This window comes from Miniopterus schreibersii, assembly GCF_964146895.1.
Source record: "Miniopterus schreibersii genome assembly, chromosome: 11".
Taxonomy (NCBI): domain Eukaryota; kingdom Metazoa; phylum Chordata; class Mammalia; order Chiroptera; family Miniopteridae; genus Miniopterus; species Miniopterus schreibersii.
The window spans coordinates 33656241-33675413 of record NC_138111.1 but is presented as its reverse complement, the minus strand read 5'-3'; the positions used below and the strand labels follow the sequence as shown (position 1 = coordinate 33675413).

Below are 19173 nucleotides of genomic sequence, written 5' to 3'. Positions count from 1 at the left end.
ACTGGGAAAAAATATGGTATAAAACATCAAAGTCTTGATGTTTAATCACAGCTTAAAAAAGAAGTTTTATACTCAATTGCCAGACACATTCCAGTTACCCGAAGGAAGGTCAAAATTTCTGTTTTCTCTCTTCTAGTCTTCAAAGCTTTTCCCGATTCTTTTCTGGTTGACCATTGGTTACTGGAGCCTGAGTGTTTAATGTAGACAAGCTGACAATGGCATGTGCAGGGTGAAATATCTTCCCACAACTGTAAACCAGCATAACTGAGACTCCATTTCTGCTAAAGGCAGTGAAGACCTCCTGTAATGTGCTGGTGGGGGCTGGGTGCAACTCAAGGAATAGCAGCATTTGTTTTTCTCTTGTGCCCCCTATTTACATGATTAGTTTAGAGCCACTTCATTTTTCTATGTTACCACATATTACCCTTCTGAGCCACTTCTCTGATGTCTGATAGGCATGTTTTTCTCATGAACTCAGACTGTAAAGCTGAGGAAACGTACTTTAAAGGGATAGAGGGTAAGTGGGGGTGCTGCAAAGTTGATCATAGGAATTCTTAAATGACCAGTAGTCAAGCAACAAGAACTCCTTCTCAGGTCATTTCCCTGTGGTATGTGTTAGATCAGTTTTTATAGTTTGGGGTTTTTTTTTTAAATCAACTGGGGTTTACAATAGCAATAATGTAATTCAGATAAGCAATTATTGTAATTGACCTTGGTGATGAGTATCCTTGGCTTTCACCACAGCTTGCTTAATACCTGAGGATGGTCAATTATCTCGTAATGCCCATTTTATTGAGATTATTGTTTTAATTATGGCAATCAAAATACATCACTGTCAGCATTGTAGAGTCACACATAGGAACACTGCATTCAGGGGTTCAGAGATGTGTAAAGAGCGTCTTGCCTCATTTTGTGACATAGTTGTGATTGAGTTTCTTTCTCTCCCAACTCCAAACTTTGATTTCTCACCAGTGGAATGTGGTTCATCCTGAGGAGAACTGAGCTGTTGTCACTAGCACTGAGCTGTGTGCCCTCTGAAAGGGCTGTAGGTGGTGGGTGCTAATAGGTAGGCCTCTCTAGTTGGCGAGGAGTTCTGACAGCAGCCACAGTGCCTGCTGATTCTCAATGTGCCTGAGATCAGAGGCCCTCAGCCTCTGAGTCACCTGGGGGCTGCTAAAGTCACCCAGACACTACCCTCCAAAGAGTCAGGGTGGGCCCATGCTGGCCTGTTGTGTTTTTTTTGTTTGTTTTCTTTTGTTTTGCTTTAAAGCTCCATAGATAATTCTGATAAGCAGCGTGGGTTGAATTTTGTTTGAAACCTGCCAGTTTGTCTTATCCCACTCAGCCCCTGACCTTGTCCCACAAGACAGGACACCTTTTGAGAGGCCTTGCTGCTCTGTGCCTTTCTCCTTCCTCCATTTCCTTAGAGACATACTTAGTCTCCTCACATGTCTGAAACTCTGCGGTCCAGGTGTGGGCCCTGCAGTGTTTACCTCCCACCCCCACCTCCTTGTCCCAAGCAGTTCCTGGGCCTGTGTCTCCCATGGGAAGTCTCAGTGGATAAATCCCACTTCTTCTGAAACCTGAGAGCACCGTTTCTTATTAATGTCTCCCTGGGCTCTTATAAATTACTTTTCTGTCAATCACAGAAATGTGTCTTCCTTTTCTTTTTTCTAAGTTTCTTTGAGCAAGGATCAGTATTTATGCTTTAACATCTATCTCAAATACCTGGTCTACCACTCTGTGGAGATGTAATTCAGGTTGATTAGATCAGAGGTTCTAAACCCCCAGTTGTGTTTTTCCTTTCTGTGATAAACCTGGAGGATGTGGGTCCCATAAGCCACTTCAGATTGGGAGTGTTCTTGTGGGACACCCGAAGGCTCCTCTTTTCTCTTTTTCCAGTAAGAATCTATATCAGATTGCAGGTGCATGAAGATGACATCTGTATGTTGACACACTTGATTCCATTCTAATTATACACATACATGTATACCTACACACACCCATGCATACTTACATGCACACTCATATCTATATTTTTTTGAGTCACTGGGTTATACCTCTACCTCTCTCTCAAATCCATCTTCTTCTTCCCTTCTCCAGCACCCCTTCCAGTCCAAGACACCAGCATCTCCCCCTGGACCACTGCTTCCTTTCTAAAGCTGTTACCTGGCAGGCCCACTCAAGTCCACGCTAACAGCACTCGTAAAGCAGGGGCACCAAAAGTGATGACAACCCAGCTTTGATGATCTGATTCAGAATTTTGCTATTTTAATTTTAGCACACCTATAAGGTTTATATTGTATTGCTTAGTATTGGGTGAAGGTAGGCAACATAATCTTTTCTGTTCTGAAGTGCTTTTAAGTCTTACTTTGACTCTCGCCCCCGACTCACATAAAAGTTTCTGAAGTTCTCCTGGGAGATTTTAAAACGTGTGTCATTCATTGCTCCCTTCAGTGGCACTTAGCATAAAACACAGACTGGACTGTGACCTGCTGGGCTCTGGACAGCCCAGCCCCTTTCTCCTCCCAACATTATTTCCTCATGATCTCCCTCCACAGCCACGCCCAGCCCTCTCATCCCTCTAGGATCACTTCAAGTTTTCCCCATCTTTGGGGCCGATGCATGTGTCATTCCCTCTGTCTGCAACATTCTTTTCCTGGCTGTTCAGATAGTTGGCTCCAACTTTTGCTTTCAATGTCAGATTGAATGTCATCTTTTTGAAGAGGCCACCCCTGATCACCTTGTCGCTGGTCAATCTCAGTCTTAGTATCCTGCTTATCTCCTTTGTACCACATTGTCATTTGTACTTATTTTTTTATTAATAATTTAATTGACTTTATTTTTATGTCCCTTTACTAGAACATGTGCTGTATGAGGGCAGGGTCCTCCTCAAGCCCTTTTAATTGTGTTCTGAGTCTCAGTGCCTTAGGACCCAGCAGACTACCTGGCACATAATTGGGACTCCATTCAGGAGCTGAAGGTATTCAGCTATTAACAGGGGATATGTGCTGTTTCCTCACCCCATTAGTCCTGATGCCTCACTCACTTTAGAGTCATTTGTCAAGTTCCAGTGAAGTTGGAGTTACAAGTCTAGTCTTCTCTCTGTCACTCTTAATTCAAGGTCGTGCTAAAAGGTGCATTGACGTGAATTCTACAGATAAGAAGAAAGAGCTGAACTTTGAAAGAGGGTACCAAGCTGAGAGGTCACATAGAGGCCTAGACTGAAGAACATGCTGTCTGAAATGTTTGAATCTGGACAGAGTGGTTTTCCCCCAGAATCCAAGGCCTGAGGAAGTGCCATTTGACCTCTTTCAAAGGAAGGCCAAGAGGAGACTTTCACAGCCACTCTCAGGGCCTCCTGCTGTGCTTGGATTGGGTTGGGTTGCTAGTAAAGGCTTGGCCTTTGTCTCCTAGGGAAGATTCCAGAAATAAGCATGAAAGGAAGGGTAGTATGCCTGCCACTTCATGTAGTTATCTCATTTAATCTTTATGACAGTCCAGTAGGATAAATATCCTTATCTCTATTTTACAGGTATGAAAATTGAGGCCTTGAGGGGTTAACATGGCAGTACACAGTTAATAAGTACTGGAGTTGAGATTTGAAACCAGAGTGTGCTCACTCTAGAGCAGCGATTTTCCACTGCTGTGCTGCAAGAATTTGTAAAACATGCAGTACCTGACTATTGAGTCAGGGGCACTGACTTCTTTTCCCTTAGATTGTCAAAACAATCACAACAGCCAACACAGCAGTAGCCACCTGGTGTGAATGCATCAAAATTATACCTCTGTTTTTTCATCAGATCGGCAAAAAATAATGTTTTTTTGGTGTGCAACAGAATTTTAATAATTAGTTTATGGATGTCATGAGATGAAAACAGTTGAAAAGCACTGCTCTAGAGCCTGTAATTATTATTCCATTCCATGCCCTTCCCTCTAGACCCCGCAGTGCTGTAAAGCTGGTGCCTTACTCACTTTTGTCCCCAGTGTCTAGGAACAGAGTAGCCATTCAGCTATACTTACAGGATTCGACTGGCATTACAACATGAGACTTTGCTTGCAAAGCCTATTATTCTCTAGATAGAGGAGTAAAGCCTCATTTTTCCATTTACTAACTAATATTGAACGTACCAGAGAGTCACCTGCTTCCAGTGGTCTGGCTGGCTCTGTCAAGAATGCTAATGGCCTTTCTGACCCACTCTCTATTCCCAGTAGAAGGAAGGCCATGGGTACCTGTTTTAGCAAACTTTGTTAGTGCCTCAAAGTCTGTGACATGACATTTTATTTATCCTGTGCTCCTTGATGCTTTTTTGTATATACTAGGTTGTGGGATCTTCTGCATCTAGGTGTCTGTTCCCTGGATACTTACACACCAAAAGACTAGCAAGAGAGAGTAGTGTTGGCTGTGTTAGCAGAGGGCTGCCCTCTGATGGGATGTCTGTGTGCTTGTGTGTGTGCATGTGTACACATGTGAAAAGAGGGGCAGACATACCACAAAAATCATACCTATACTTGGAGTTATTTTTATCTTCATTCGTTCAGCAAATACTGGACTGTCCTTAGGTTACTAAGTGCAGGATGTCCTTCCAGCTATATTTCCTACTAAATAGCAAAAGCGTACCACTGAGCTGGTGTTCTTCCTTTTTAATAAAATAGTGATTGATCGAATGGTATTCGCCTCGTTTCTCAGTGTGGTGAGTGAGAGTATTTTCTTCTGGTCCATTTTCAGCGGGCTGCTATTACCGCACCATTTAGCTCGATGCCAAATTGCAGTTGGCTCCATTCAGTTCTGTTTACCCGAGTAGCACTATAATGATTAAATGTCACTGGGTACACTGAGTATACAAAAGTAATTAACCTAAAAGGACATGTTAGAATAAGGGTCAATAGCCTCTTTAGCCCATAGTGCAACTGGCAGGACTAAGTATTGACAGGTATTGCTGGCAGGTGGGGGCTGAGTAAGGGGTGGGAGGATGGACGAGGGAGAGGTCAGAGAAGCCGGAGCTACAGACCAGCACTCACAGTTGCTTGGGGTGGCAAGTAGAGCTCTGAGATATTTTCCATAATTCACTTATAATTTAGCTCTCTGACCTATGATTATTTGAGGGAGCAGGGAGATTTGACCTTGACCTGATTTCCCATTCAACATCTCAGCCCTGGTTAGTGGAATGCTGTTTCCTGGTTAGACCAGAGTAATCTTGGCACATGCTTGGTGAATCAACCTGTTCTTCCAATGATTTATATATCTTGTTCAAACCCTCACATCTTTAGATCTAGTTGTCAAATGAAAGCTGCTGCTTGAACTCTTTTCTTTGGAATGGTTTGAAATTATTTCTCTAAGTGTCTGTGTCTCATTTGTTTTCATTCCTCAGTATACTGAAGCCACTTTGTTAAACTGACAATGCTTTATGTTGCTTTACATACAAAAAATTCACATAAAGCTCTAGATAGTTGTATATGATTTAAAAATCAACCAGTGTGCCCGGCCAGGGTGGCTTAGCAGTTGAGCATCAACCTAGGATCCAGGAGATCTCAGTTCGATTCCCAGTCAGGGAATGCCTGGGTTGCAGGCTTAATCCCCAGTAGGGGGCTTGTCAGAGGCAGCCAATCAATGACTCTCTTATCATTGGTGTCTCTGTCTCTCCCTCTCCCTTCCTCTCTCTGAAATCAATAAAGATATATTAAAAACAATAACAACAACAGTGTAAAGCTCTTTAAAAAACAACAGTAACAAAAAACAAGTATTATATCTGTCTGCTCTATATTTGGCTTTCTCTTTCATACCTGTGTGGTGGTGACTTACTGTCCAGAAAAAACAGTGGAAGTACAGAGGATTTTTTTTCTTTTTACCACTTACCTCCTGGGGAATAGGCATATCCAGGAGATGCAGATCCCCGTTCTCTAAATGAGCGGCCACAGAAAAACTGCTGATGCTGCATTCTTCACGTGGTGTTCAGGCAGGGTTCACTTAAATCCTACCTTTTCGGTGGTCAGAGTTGTGTGAGATTTGTTTCTCCCTGGTCACAAAAAGCTGATGAGTACATGATGAGACATGAAGAGGAATCACCAGTTGAAAAATGTCTCCCTTAGGCTGAAGATTTATCTCTTTTAGAGTAAAAAGAAATTAGAGGTCTTAATACAATTATGCAACAGCAAATATTCCTTGCATGCCTACCCAGAGGTCAAGCCTGTGCTGGCCTTGGGGAAAAGGGGCATGTGCATTGGATTGGGGGAGCAAACAGGGAAAAGGCACCACTATTGACCCTTTTCTCTACCTGGTACCATTCTGATCTTCGTTTCATTTTATTTTTTGTGTTCTTAATATCTTTTCAGCATAGTCCTAAAATTGTTCTGCCACTATATCACTTTCAAAATTACCACTTTTGAAGGCTGTCTCCCTTACTTGATATGCCTATATACATGCACGTGCATATACCCCCCCCCCCCACACACACAGCTAGTTTGACTATGGCAGTTATTATATTGAGTGCTGAGAGTACAAAAAACAAGGTACAATAGTGCATGCCCTTTAGGAATGCCTAATCTCTAATCTCAACATAATGAAAATAACGTGGGCACAAGGAAGACCTATGCATAAGCGTTGGTGCGTGAGCAAATCAAGTGTTGTCCTGATTTGTTTGCTCAGCAGCCGTTCATTGAGGCGTTAAACCAAGTACTGGGTTTTCATGTGATGAAACCAGGCATAGCCCTTGCCTTCCAGGAACTTCTGATCAAGTATAAGAGACAAGCAAATAATCAAAATAATACAAATAGATACAAATGCAAGGATATAAAAAAAAGGGGCTATGATAGAGCTTTTCAGGAGGAAATCTTGGATAGCATCAGCAACCAGACCTTTCCGAGAAGGTGGCATTTAAGCTAAGACATAGAAGATGAAAAGATGCTAGTCATTCAAAGTCTGAGAAAGAGTTCTTGGCAGAAGCCTGCCCTGAGGGGTGAAGGAGATGGGGTGTCAGCACTCTGAGAAAAGAGGCTTTCAGCTGAGATTGGAGGAGAGAGGCAACAGCCATATCAGGCCTGTACTTCTAAAGTGCTAGATGCTTCTATTAATAGGTATTGATTCCTACTCAAGAACTTTTAGACCTATGTCATCTAATATGGTAGCCACAAGCAACATGTGGCTGTTGAGCACCAGAAATGTGGCCACTCCAAATTGAGATGTACTGTACAGCAGTGTACACCAGATTTTAAAGACCTAAAACTATAAAAGAATGCAAAATATCTCAATAACTTAGATATTGATTACATGTTGACATGGTATTTTTGGATACATTGGGTTAAATATATGGTTAAAATTTCATGTTTATTTTTAATTTTTAAAAAATCTGGCTACTAGGAAAATTTAAAGTACACATGTAGCTCACATTGTATTTCTGTTTGTCAGTTCTGTTCTAGAATGCAACTCACTTTAATACTTTAATGGAGAGCCTTAAGACTATGTAAGCTAAGTGATCACTAAAAACTGTTTCACCTTTTGAGGTGGTATGAAGACCTGGAGTTTTTAAGGGTTAGCAGTCTTGACACTGTTAGTCAATCTACCTTTAAAATCAATGTACTGCCATTTCCTTCTCTGTTCCTGCTGAATTACCCTTCAATATTGTAGAGTATATTTGCATACACAATACCTAAGAATATATATGAGGTTCTGTAGAGTTAACACTCTTTGGAAGAAAAAAAAATGTTTAGCCTTTCAGATAGATTAAAACAGTTTACTGGAAAAAAATAGCAACATGAAAAGACTTCCTTTTCCAATAAATTTTAATAGTTACTAAAACGAGGATTCTGGTCCATTAAGATACAGCTTGCCAAGTCTTAACGCTGAGTCACTTATTTTCTCTGAGCAGCTACCCTACTTCAGCCTTTTTCAAAGCAGCTGTTAGAAAAAGTATGTATATATTTTGATTCAAGAACAGAGCACAGTGTAAGAATAAGTCTAACACCAGTTCACCTTCCCAGAAAATTCATGAAGGAAATTTTTGCCAGCCTCCCCCACTCCTCTGTTTTTAGGGCAATCAAACTCATGTACTGATTCATATTTGTCAGTGAGACTTAGTGACATTGATTATAAGGCCATAGGTACATGAATGATTTAGGATATATTTTATAGGTGCTAAACTGAAAAAAGTAATCCCAGAAGAAGGTGGTGACTACATGTGATGATAATTTACATAGTGTCTGCATACAAGATTTATAGAATCTGAATGAATAAGGGAAGGGATTTCTTGGTGGGTTACAAGTCCACGTAGGAATGTTAGGTGTTGCAATATTTGAGGAGGTGCATTGGATTGAAGAGCATGCAGTGGCTTTGGGGTAATTAGACAGTTTAAAAGATGTAGGTGCCTCTGTGTTATGTTTGTGTGCACTTGGCAATTTTTTTTTTTTTTTTTTACAGTTTGTGGGAAACTTAATACTCTGCCTCTCTAAACTCAGGAGTGAGATTACTTGACTAATTTAGCTTGTGCAGTGGTCAGGGGGATGTGCTTGTCCCCTCTCAGTCTCCCTGGTTTCTTTCTCGTGTGACCCATAGTTTGGACCACATGCAGCCTGTGGCTTTCAAGAGAGGAAACTAAGGTGCCTACACAAGAATTAAACCTGTATCTTTGGTGTCAAAGCATCGTGTTTCAGCAGCTCAGCTCACCAGCTAAAGTAACTGTATTTAATGAAATTTCTGGGGCGGAGCCAACAGCTTTATTCCAGGAAGAGGAAATAACAGTCAAGAAACCCCAAGAGGACATTAAGATAATGTTCTAATTTAAAATCAATTTTATTGATGCCTTATAAATTATTACGGCATTTTATCCTGACCAAGTCATACATAATGCTGAGGCCATGGCAACAAAACATGAATGACTGAATACTGAAGTGCTGTATATTCTACCACAAGGAGGAACAAAATATGTAGGACTTTTGTATCCTAAGTGTTTTCAGCGAAGGGATCCTTACTGGAGGGCAAGGAGTGTATTTCATTGTCTTTTTGTTTCTGTACTTGGTGGGTATTCAGTGAATACTTAGTGAGTCTGTAAGTGGACTAAGATTGTGTGGTGGGTTCCACATTAGCAGTAGCATGCTGTGTGCTGTGCTTCATAATAGGCACTCACTCCTGGGTCCTGCCCGCAACCTTCCAAGGAAGAACTCCTGTTGTCCTCGCTTTACCCACTGGGAAATGGAGGCTCGGAGAGATCATTACCTTGTCCGTGGCCGTATAGCAAATGGTACAGCCTGGTCATGAATCCAGGGCTCTCTGACTCGAGCACCCATAGCATGACCCTTGTGGATACTGCCTCTCTGGTTTGATAGAATTGTGATTATCTGCAAAAGAAATTCGTCTTAAACCAAGTTACTCTTACCGAGAGAGGAGCTGAAAGGCAAAGACCCCCGTGTAGAACATTTTAAAGAACACGTTGTTCATGAAATGTTATAGAAGGTGAAACATGTATTAAGAACAGACTCATTGTTTTATATGGAGATTATATTAAATCTTGTTTTAGCAAGGGCAGGTCTTCAGAAAGTCCCAGTCATCTTTGAAGGTGAATTTTGATTTACGTTAATTCAAAAAGAGGAAGTTCTATGAGGGTTATGTACAGATTGTGTTTTTAATGACTTCTTTAATCAACTAGGTTATTTTAAAAAGCTTTATTGTAATGAGCAGTAAACAAACACTAGTGACTGGCTCAGAGTCCAACTATAGTCAAGTATTTCACCACTAGCATGCTGTAAATTTTAAGCTAATTTACATAAGTTTGCATGTGTTATGAGGCAGTAAGACATGTGCATTTTGACCAATATTTATTTTAAAGTTTTTATATTTAATTTTGCCCAGTCGAGAATTATTTTCATCTCTCCTGATTATTTCCTTATAAATGAGATAATAAACTTTAAAATGTTTTATCATTTAAAGAGCTCTATAAACAGGAATATGTAAGCATTTTGTGTACTAGTGTATAATAGAATCTCAATCAGAAATGCACTGGAATAGGGTACTTACTAGTTTGGTGTATATAGATTTATTCAGGATATTCCTTTACTTTAGGACTTGATGAAAGTATTTTGTAACTGAGATGCCTGAGGACTGATGACCAGATTTCACTCTGGATGACTTGTGGTTGTGGGCTTCTCCTAAAGGGCCTTCTGCTTAGGAGGGGTGGGCTGAGTCTCTGCTGAACTCCAGCAGTACCTTGGCCTTTCTGAATTCAAGAAAGTCACCAGTATTCATTTCTAGGTATTGGTCTTTTGCAGAGGAAGTGATGATTGAGGACTTTGGTTATAGCATCAGTAAAGGGTCTACAGGGCTCTTGACCCTGCCCCCTCCATTCTCCCCACGCCCACTGCCATAAACAGACCCCCCTGAATTGATCCTTACCAAACGGATTCCTGAACTACAGGTAGAGTAGCAATGTAATTTATCTTCTAGCCTGTGGGCTTGTTTTGAGAACAAGGAGAGGCCTAGAAGCAGGTGTAAGGCAGGGATGCCCCGGGACTTGCAGTCACCCCAGCCAGGTTTTTGTGGTGCCCTCTGCCCCGTCATTACCCCCGTATCTGTTTGAAAACGGACTTACCCTTTGGTGCCGAGTAGATGGGGTGTTTGAATGCCATGGCTGGTGAGCGAACAAATGGTAACGAGAGACTTTAGAGTTCTTCACCCAGGTTGTCCACCTGGCTTTTAGCATATTCTTTCTGGTTGGAATCTTCTAAGTGAGCAAGGATGTCTGAGCCCTGCACCCATGCAGAGGGAAAGCAGAATCAACCTGATGTGCATTTGAAACCAAATTAGAAAGTCCATTGTGGAGGTGGTATTTATAGTCCTTTCTACAGTATTGAACCAAAACCTTACTGTGATTGTTGAAAGGAGATGTGTTTTGGTTAATAGCAGCCTGTTGAAACCCTATCATTATGGACCATTTGTATATCTATGCTGAAGGGTAGTGCCACACAAATGCCTAGAAATAGTCCTTATGTGAGACTTAAATTAGAAGATCCACACAGGCTCTGTAGTAAATACAGTGCGATACAGTCATAGTGCTGAGTTGCTATTGTAGAGGGCTCAGTTGTCTGCCTGGGACTGTACCTTGGACCTTATGTGGTTTCTTTCACTTAGTGCTCAGAGAAGCCCAGTTGAGGGAGTGGGTGGGGTGTTGTTGACCACAGACTGGTTGAGACTGAGCAACACCCCCAAGGCTACACTCCTGTTAAGTGGAAGACTCGGGACTCAAACCCAGGCAGTCTGACTCAGAGAGATGCTCTTGCCTGCTTGCTAGTCAAGTCTGTGCTACCTGTTATTAAAATTAGCTAATTATTACAACACTACCTCTTCTAGGGGTAATACTTTGTAGAGCTCTTTCTCATACATGGCCATCTTTGATCTTGAGGTGGCAGAGGAGTAAAGTGAAGGGGCGAGGCTGTCTCTTTAGATTGCTGAAGGGATCAGTTTTCCAGCTGACTTGCCAAAACCGCCTTAGTGAAGTCTAGGTTGGATTTCAAACTAGGATCTGGAATTTTTCTCATTTTGAGATAACATGATTTATTATGGTAATTATAACTGTCTTTAAAGCTTATCTTTTACTAATAAAGCAATCAGGATTTTACATATAAAACATAAATTATTATTTTTTTTCTCGGCTTCTCCTTGTTTCCCCCCTTTCCCTTCATTAAACATCTACCTTGTTCTTTTTAATATTCCAATAGAATTGTTTATTTTTTAAAAATACAGAGCGTTTCTTTTAAAGTTCATTTGAGCTGATGATTCTTCAGAGATTTATATTAAATATTCACATTTAAGGTATTTTGTTCTCTTTGGATTGGCCGCTGGCTTCCTGTTCATAACAAATTTGCTAGTGTATCTACATGACCAAACTGTAATAAGAAAATATTAATGTTTAATGTTTCTAGATTTGTAGACTTTTATGGAATCATGATGCAGCTCCAGCATGTTTCTTATGTAGTTAGAGAAATAGCTAACCTAGCCAAGCTTTTAAAATAAGACTAAAGAAATGAAAATAAGCGTTTCTTGTAAAAGCGTGACTTTGTCTTTATCAGTATTTATCGAATTCCCAGCAAAGATGGAGGCGGTCTTCTACTGGCAGAATGGTAGACTTGTAAGATTCATGATGAGAGTCCGTGCCAAGTCCAATTTGATTCTAGAGCAATTATGCTATTAAAACATCGCTTATTGCCCCAGTGCCCATTGTTTAGCTTAACCTTTAAATGCTAGTGATAATTAACTACTTTATCGTTTCTACCAGGAAGCTCCAACATGTAACTCTGATCTATAGTAAAATCCACAAATAAAATACTGCTCACAGAGCCTGAAACAGCCAGTTTAAAAAAAAAAACAAAAAAAAAACAAACTGTTTGTACATGTGTGCCAATAAATGAGCATAAAAATCTAAATAAACATTACCAATTAGTATTAATTTTTAAAAAAGTATTTCATCATTGTTTCTTAAATCAGTTTGGCCTTTTGGACAGAGTGGAAATAACTCAGTAAAGCATATCAGAATCAAAAGGCTCAAATAGTGTTAACCATATACATGTACATTTATTTTTTTTCTTTTTGTAAAATATCAAATTAGTAGGATGAAGGCATCTAGAAGTAGTTTAAGGAGTAAAGATGAAGGAGGGCAGAGCTTCCATATTGCCAGTTCCAAGGGGCACCACTACTCAGATCTTACTCTAGCGAGTAAGATCCCAGGGAACTGTTCACCCTAGAGGCCCACTGAAAGGGAATGTATCACAGGAATTTGGGATTAAGATTAAGGAGTGCAAAGGGGATGTTTTGTCATTTACGTTCAGAAACGTTTCTGGGCAGTTCTGTGCTGCTCCTTGTGCCGGAACGGTTGCCCTGCCTCCAGAAACCTACAGTCTGGAGTGGGAAATGGCCTTGTAAACAAATAGCCCTGAATTTACTGTGAGGGCTCTACTCACTGGGTGAACAAAATGTTAAGGGGACAAAGAGGAATGAGTGATTAATTCTGCCTGCCAGTATCTGAAGGAGCTTTGAAAAGTGATGTTAGAGCTGGTTCTTAAGAATGAGGAGATTTCAAAAGGAAGATACTGAGGGAAAGAGCATTCTCATAAGCCAGGAAAAAGGGCTACAGTTGCACTATAAACACATGGAGCACTGGGGAACAGCAAGCTCATAGTGCTGAGACAGGCCAGGAGCCCAGGTGGGGCATGAAGCAAAGTGCCTTAGAGAATAACTCTACCCAGACATTTTGGTGGTGGGAAACCATTTGTTACTTCTTCTTAGGGATTTCATTTGTTGAATATCTGTTTAGGAAATACGAATCCCAGAAATGTGGAGGACAGGGGAGAAAGTAAACCTGGGCCTCTGCACTAATACAGTGGCTCACAGATGATGGGTGTGTGTGTGATTTCAGTGGAGTGATCCTGGTCATGAAAACCTGAGTTCGTTGGGTCCTGGTGTGAAAGCAAAGCAGAAGCATTGAACCAAGTATAGCTTGGGGACGAGGAATGGAACTCAGTGGAGATATATGAAAGTCAGGAAGCAGTCCACTTTTAAAAATTGTTTGGCTTCTAATGTTTGGTTTCATTTAATAATGCCTGCCATCTTTTTAAATAATACCTGCCATCTTTTTAAATAATGCCTGCCATCTTTTCTGCCACTAAGCTTAAGGGTGAATGTTTGTAGGGATAGTTGCTCGGTTTGGTGCCTACATCTAGAGTAGTCATATAAAACCTTGAAAGGGACTGGTACCAGAAGGAAGGGTTTAGAATCAGCCAGCCCCTATTGGTGGGAACTCACTCACTGGTCATTCTCATCGTTCTCCAAACTCCCACCCTACATCGCTGCCTTTGGAGCTGGTGGTGGAGTTGCCATCACTACAGCTGACCACTAGGGGGTGATCTCTTAGTAGCTGTACCAACCCAGGTGTGAAAAAGTTTATTGGTTTTCCTCTAACTACATGCTTTGAAAGTTTAGCCAAAAAAGAGAATGTGTCATCATGGTGCAATGGAAGTAAAACAGAATATAGAGCCTGAAGTTCTGGCTATAACACTGGGTCCCAAAGTTAATTAAAAGGCCCCTGGAAATTTTGTGTGTCTTTATGAATGTTAATTATTACTAACAAACTAAGGTAAAAAAAAAATTACAAAGAATTAATTTTATAGAAGACCTTCCTGAACAGTTTTCTGAACTGAGTTGGATGCCAGGCAAGGATGTTCTGGCAGTGACTTTTTGTTCTTCCTAGAACTTCTGTTCTTATCTCCAGGTACCCTTTGTCCTCCAAGACCAGCCCTTTCCTACCAAGGCTGCACTAACTTTGAACTTGGAGTCTAGTCTTGGAGCCCTACTGAGGGACTTGGCTCCTCAGCCTGTAAAATTGGCAGGTTACTCCTGCACTCAGCCCTGCCCCCTCTTTTAGGCTTCACCTTTATGTAGAGCTTCTGTTTGGTATTTCTGGAACTGAGTCACTAGCCAGTTCCTAAGGTTAGTTCCAGTTTTCATCAGTGCTTTTTCATCTGTGGTTTTAAGCTCTCATATCATCTAAATGTGCCCAGTAACCACCTGGCCTTAATGGCAGGCAGACTCATTCACTGTGCTTCAGATCTTGTCACTGGTTTTTGTTTGCTGTATGTGAGACTCCTTGGGTTGAGAACTCTTTGGAAGAGCAGAGATGACAGAGGTGGCCTGAACTCGTACAGATTGCCCCTGACCGTGATCCCAAGAGGGAGGGACCACCTTCCTCCATTCCGTGGGCCTAATGGGGTTCCGGGTTTCCAGAGATAAAAAGGGGCAGGCTCATGATAACTCTAGGAACAAAGGAACAAAGTGCATTTTTTTCCTGCAGCTGTGGGTTTTTTTTGTTTGTTTGTTTGTTTTGTTTTAATCTGTCAGTGCATCTCCCAGGTCCTTAAGGTACTAGATGAAGCAGAATTCTGTAAATATGACCATTGTGCACGTGATCATCATTTTGGGGAACCTCTCTTCTTTTTTTCATTGAAGAACTACTAATTATCTCTCAAGCTGGACTCTAAATTATTCACAGTTTCTCTGTGGAGGCTTAAAATACCGGCTTTCCATTAGCCAGCCAACTTCAAGAAAAGGTGCCTGCCTTTTTCTTCCTTACATTTTCTCTTCTATCTACTTCCTTTCTCAACTCTCTAAAGCTTTCCTCCGGTTCCCTTTCCCTTTTTCTTCTCCTTGTTTCTCTCTGTATACCTGTTTTCTTGTTCCTGTCACCTCCTCCCCTCTCTCCTGTTTCCTCTTACCAGCTTTGCAAGTGTGTGCTAATGAACAAAAAGGAGATAAAGTCTCAAATGATTCAAAAAACCACACTGTTAAATGACTGATCATCTGTCAACCCTGCTTCTCTTTCTGATTTCAGAGCTCTTCTGTATCCCCATCAGCCAGTTTCCGAGGTGCTGAGAAACACAGAAACTCCACGGACTACTCCTCTGATAGCAAAAAGCAGAAAACTGAAGAAAAGGAAATTGCAGCTCGTTACGTAGGTTCATTCACCTTTGCTTTGGGGGGGGGAGGCCAGTTTACCTTGCTTTTTATCGGCAGCCATGTTACCCTTTGACTGTTACCAGCCAAAACTAGAATACAGTATAACAACATCCTAGGAGGAAAAAAAATTTTATGACAGTCCAAGTTTTGTCTTAATTTGCTAGCCTAAAGTCCTGCTTGGGCGCAGGTGAGCACACATGTATGTGAGTGAGAACAGAGTGCCTTTATCTGGCAGCTAACAGAAGACTTGAGTGTTCCATATTACTGTTCCTATAGATGTATGTGTTTCCCTCCATATAGTCCTAGGTGGCTGAATTTCTTGTGGTCAGCTAGAAATGGTAAAGGAAAATATAAAATCACAGGAATCCTGTTACAATGTTTAGATGAACTCCTGTGCTGAGGAGTACAGAAAGTGTGTGGACTGGGACTTTGTCCTTGGTGTGGGTTGACACTCGTTTTTCTTCAGTGACTGGTTCTTTAGGTCACATAGTAAAGGGAGCAAGCTGGATGGGACTGGGATGGAGAAAAACAGTCCCCACTCTGCTTCCTGTGGTGCTGCCTAGCAAGACTGCAGGCCTCAGGGAAAAACAAAAGCTGAAAATTAGGATTTTTGTGTGAAAACTCCCAATTTAAATTGTGGCTACTTACCCAGTTTTTAAAAAAATCACTGGCAGAACACATCATGCCCATGTGTAGGCGGATTCAGTGTGTGCGTTCCAGTTTGCAGCTGATACTCTAGACTAGAGTAACAAGGAAGACATAAGCTTTGACTTTTCATGCTATAAAGTGGAATCATCATATTAGCTACCTCAGAACTTCCAGCATGAAGATTAAAGAACAGTACATTGTAGAGTGGTTGGCACTGTTTGGTGCAGTTCATTTTTATAAGACATGACCAGTTAATCTGGATTTATCTAGGGTGAATTTGGCTTTTTTTTTTTTACTGGGGGAGGAGATAATACTTGTCAATTGTCAATGCAGGACAGCGATGGTGAGAAGAGTGATGACAACTTGGTGGTTGACGTTTCCAATGAGGTATGTTTATGGTTCGTTTAACCTCCTGTTCTTACCCAGTTCTAACAATGACTAGTGTCCTAACAATTAGCATCCACAATGTTTTCTTAATTTCTAAAAGGACCCGCTTTATATTTACCTGGAAAATTTGTGTATTACTGATATTCTTTGTTACTGATCCTCTTGTTACTGTGATTCTTTTCTGTGGTGTGCAAGTTTGTTTTGCTCCCACCACACATGCACACCAGGCCTCTGTGGTTAGCCTATAGATCCCATTGACAAGTGACTCGCCAATTTTTAGGGTTTTGATTTTTGTTTTAAGTATATACTATAAATTTGTAGTACTTTCTTGACCTCAATACTGAACATTTTCTTCAGTGATTCAGTGAGTCTTATTATCTCCAGAACATTTTGCGCTTCTAAGCTATTAAATACTTTCACCTAGAAACGTCCACACCCAAGTACTCCAGCATTGTGAATGTGCTGTGCTGCATTAATACCCAAGATGTTACTTTGTAGGATCCATCTTCCCCTCGAGGGAGCCCAGCACATTCCCCCAGAGAGAATGGCCTGGACAAGACACGCCTGCTCAAGAAAGATGCCCCCATCAGCCCAGCCTCAATTGCATCCTCCAGCAGTACTCCTTCCTCCAAATCCAAAGAACTTAGCCTTGTAAGCAGTTCTTCACCATCTTTCTTAGTGTTGCCTGTTTCGGGATGGTTGGGTTTGACTATTTTTTTAATTTTGTATTTTTCATATTTTTCTGTAGGACGTTTATTTCCAAATGTGTGTATACATTCAGTATTCAAGTTTAATTGACAAAAGTATTTTGGGAACAGATGGGTTTACTGACTTGTTAGTGATGGATGTTTATCTTGTGAGTCTTTCTGCAAGGCGAGAGGAGGGAGGTGGGGAAATTGAATGAAATGTGTCCTAGTGCAGATGAAGAAATGCACACTGGGGTTACAGACATAGTTTTGTCACCTGTGGTTTATGGTAAATTTAGTTTTTCGCTTGGATGTGATTTTGTTTCTAGTTTTGTTTGAATGACCACACTGTATATGACTGCAATAATTTTACCTTTCTATCTCAAAAGTAATCTTGTCATTTATAAAAATCCACATCGACTCACACCACAAATCACAAATGCAAAATGAAAATGCTGGCAAGTCAGGACGACCTCCTCTAACCCCTTCTGTAACCGTGCAGTTAATTGCTTTTTTTGTGTGGTGTGTCTTCCTTTTTCCTCACCAATTATTTCCTTGTAACATAACATTAACAACAAAAATATACAAATTCAGTTTTTAAATAACCTTTTGAATTCACCACTAAAGGAAAAAAAATTGTCAGTTTGTCTGCATATTAGGGCGGGGCAGTATGTCTGACCATGAGCTAGATTTCTCTGTTTTCTCTCTGCCTGTTGGCCTTTTTGTTACAGCAACTCCTCTGTGCCAATCTGTGTGATGATTCAGGCTGGCATCTTTTCTAATGGGACCTGTTAACAAGAAATCCCTTGTGACTTGAATAATACTCCAGGAACCCAACTCAAACCACTCAATCTTAAAGCCACCAGCAAGTGGCGGTCAAAGTCAGAACTTACGACTTGTCTGCCTCCATCTGATACTAGCCAGTTTCCTGGAAAGTTTCCTGGAAATGGTCTGTTGCTCTATCCTAAATTCAGCTACACTGTATGTTCTCCTGAACATTGGTTTTGTGTTCTCAGGGAACTCTTTTTTTTTTAGCTCTTTATAATTAATGAAAATAAAGGCCCAAGCTGAATAATCTTTTCCATTTTTTTCTTTTTTCTTTACCTTTTAAAATGTAAAACATTGTTTTGTTTTTTTATTATTATTTTTATTGATTTCAGAGAGAGGAAGGGAGAGCAAGATATAGAAGCATCAGTGTGTAAAACATTATTGTTTTTAAACATCATTATTAAAACTGTGTTCTCATTGCCAGTGTATCTTATTGCATCTCTTGTTAGAATGAAAAATCTACTACTCCTGTTTCAAAGTCCAATACCCCTACTCCACGAACCGATGCACCCACCCCAGGCAGCAATTCCACTCCTGGACTGAGGCCTGTACCTGGGAAACCACCAGGCGTCGACCCTTTGGGTTAGTAAGAAAAAAGTTTTTCTCCGTATTTATAAGTTGTTTGTTTTTTTAAAGAAATTAAAGCAGTTAAAAAGTGTAATTTGTTAAGAGTGTTAATAACCATCATTGAATGGCTGTTTGACAAAGTTATTTAACCCAAACCAGGCACCTGGTACCTACTATGTCTGGCACATAGTAGGTATTCAGTAAAATAAGGTGAATGAATGCACTCCAATGATGACTTGAATGATTTTTGAGAATATTAAAATAAGCTTATTTGAACCTATTTTCTTGATGTATATAAGAATGTCATACTTCATTATTGTTTCCTGTGTTCTGGGCTTTTCTCTTTCCTCCTTCCATTTTCGTGTGTAGCTTCAAGCCTGAGGACCCCAATGGCAGTCCCTTGTCCGTACCCAGCCCCGTTCGGGATCGTGCCCCATGCTGGGATGAACGGGGAGCTGACCAGCCCTGGAGCGGCCTACGCAGGGCTGCACAACATCTCCCCACAGATGAGCGCGGCCGCCGCCGCCGCCGCCGCGGCCGCCGCCTACGGGAGGTCACCGGTGGTAC

The 19173-nt window shown here is 41.0% G+C and overlaps 1 protein-coding gene across 4 annotated transcripts in view; it reads left to right on the top strand.

Moving 5' to 3' along the window:
* TLE4 (TLE family member 4, transcriptional corepressor) overlaps positions 1-19173 on the top strand; it is a 135825-nt gene that overhangs the window by 98741 nt on the left and 17911 nt on the right. For all 4 annotated transcript variants that reach the window (XM_081151134.1, XM_081151133.1, XM_081151136.1 and 1 more), the window contains exons 9-13: positions 15366-15485; positions 16472-16525; positions 17024-17176; positions 18489-18621; positions 18976-19169. In XM_081151134.1, coding sequence (XP_081007260.1) covers positions 15366-15485; positions 16472-16525; positions 17024-17176; positions 18489-18621; positions 18976-19169 — 654 coding nt within the window. The remainder of the gene's footprint in view (positions 1-15365; positions 15486-16471; positions 16526-17023; positions 17177-18488; positions 18622-18975; positions 19170-19173) is intronic.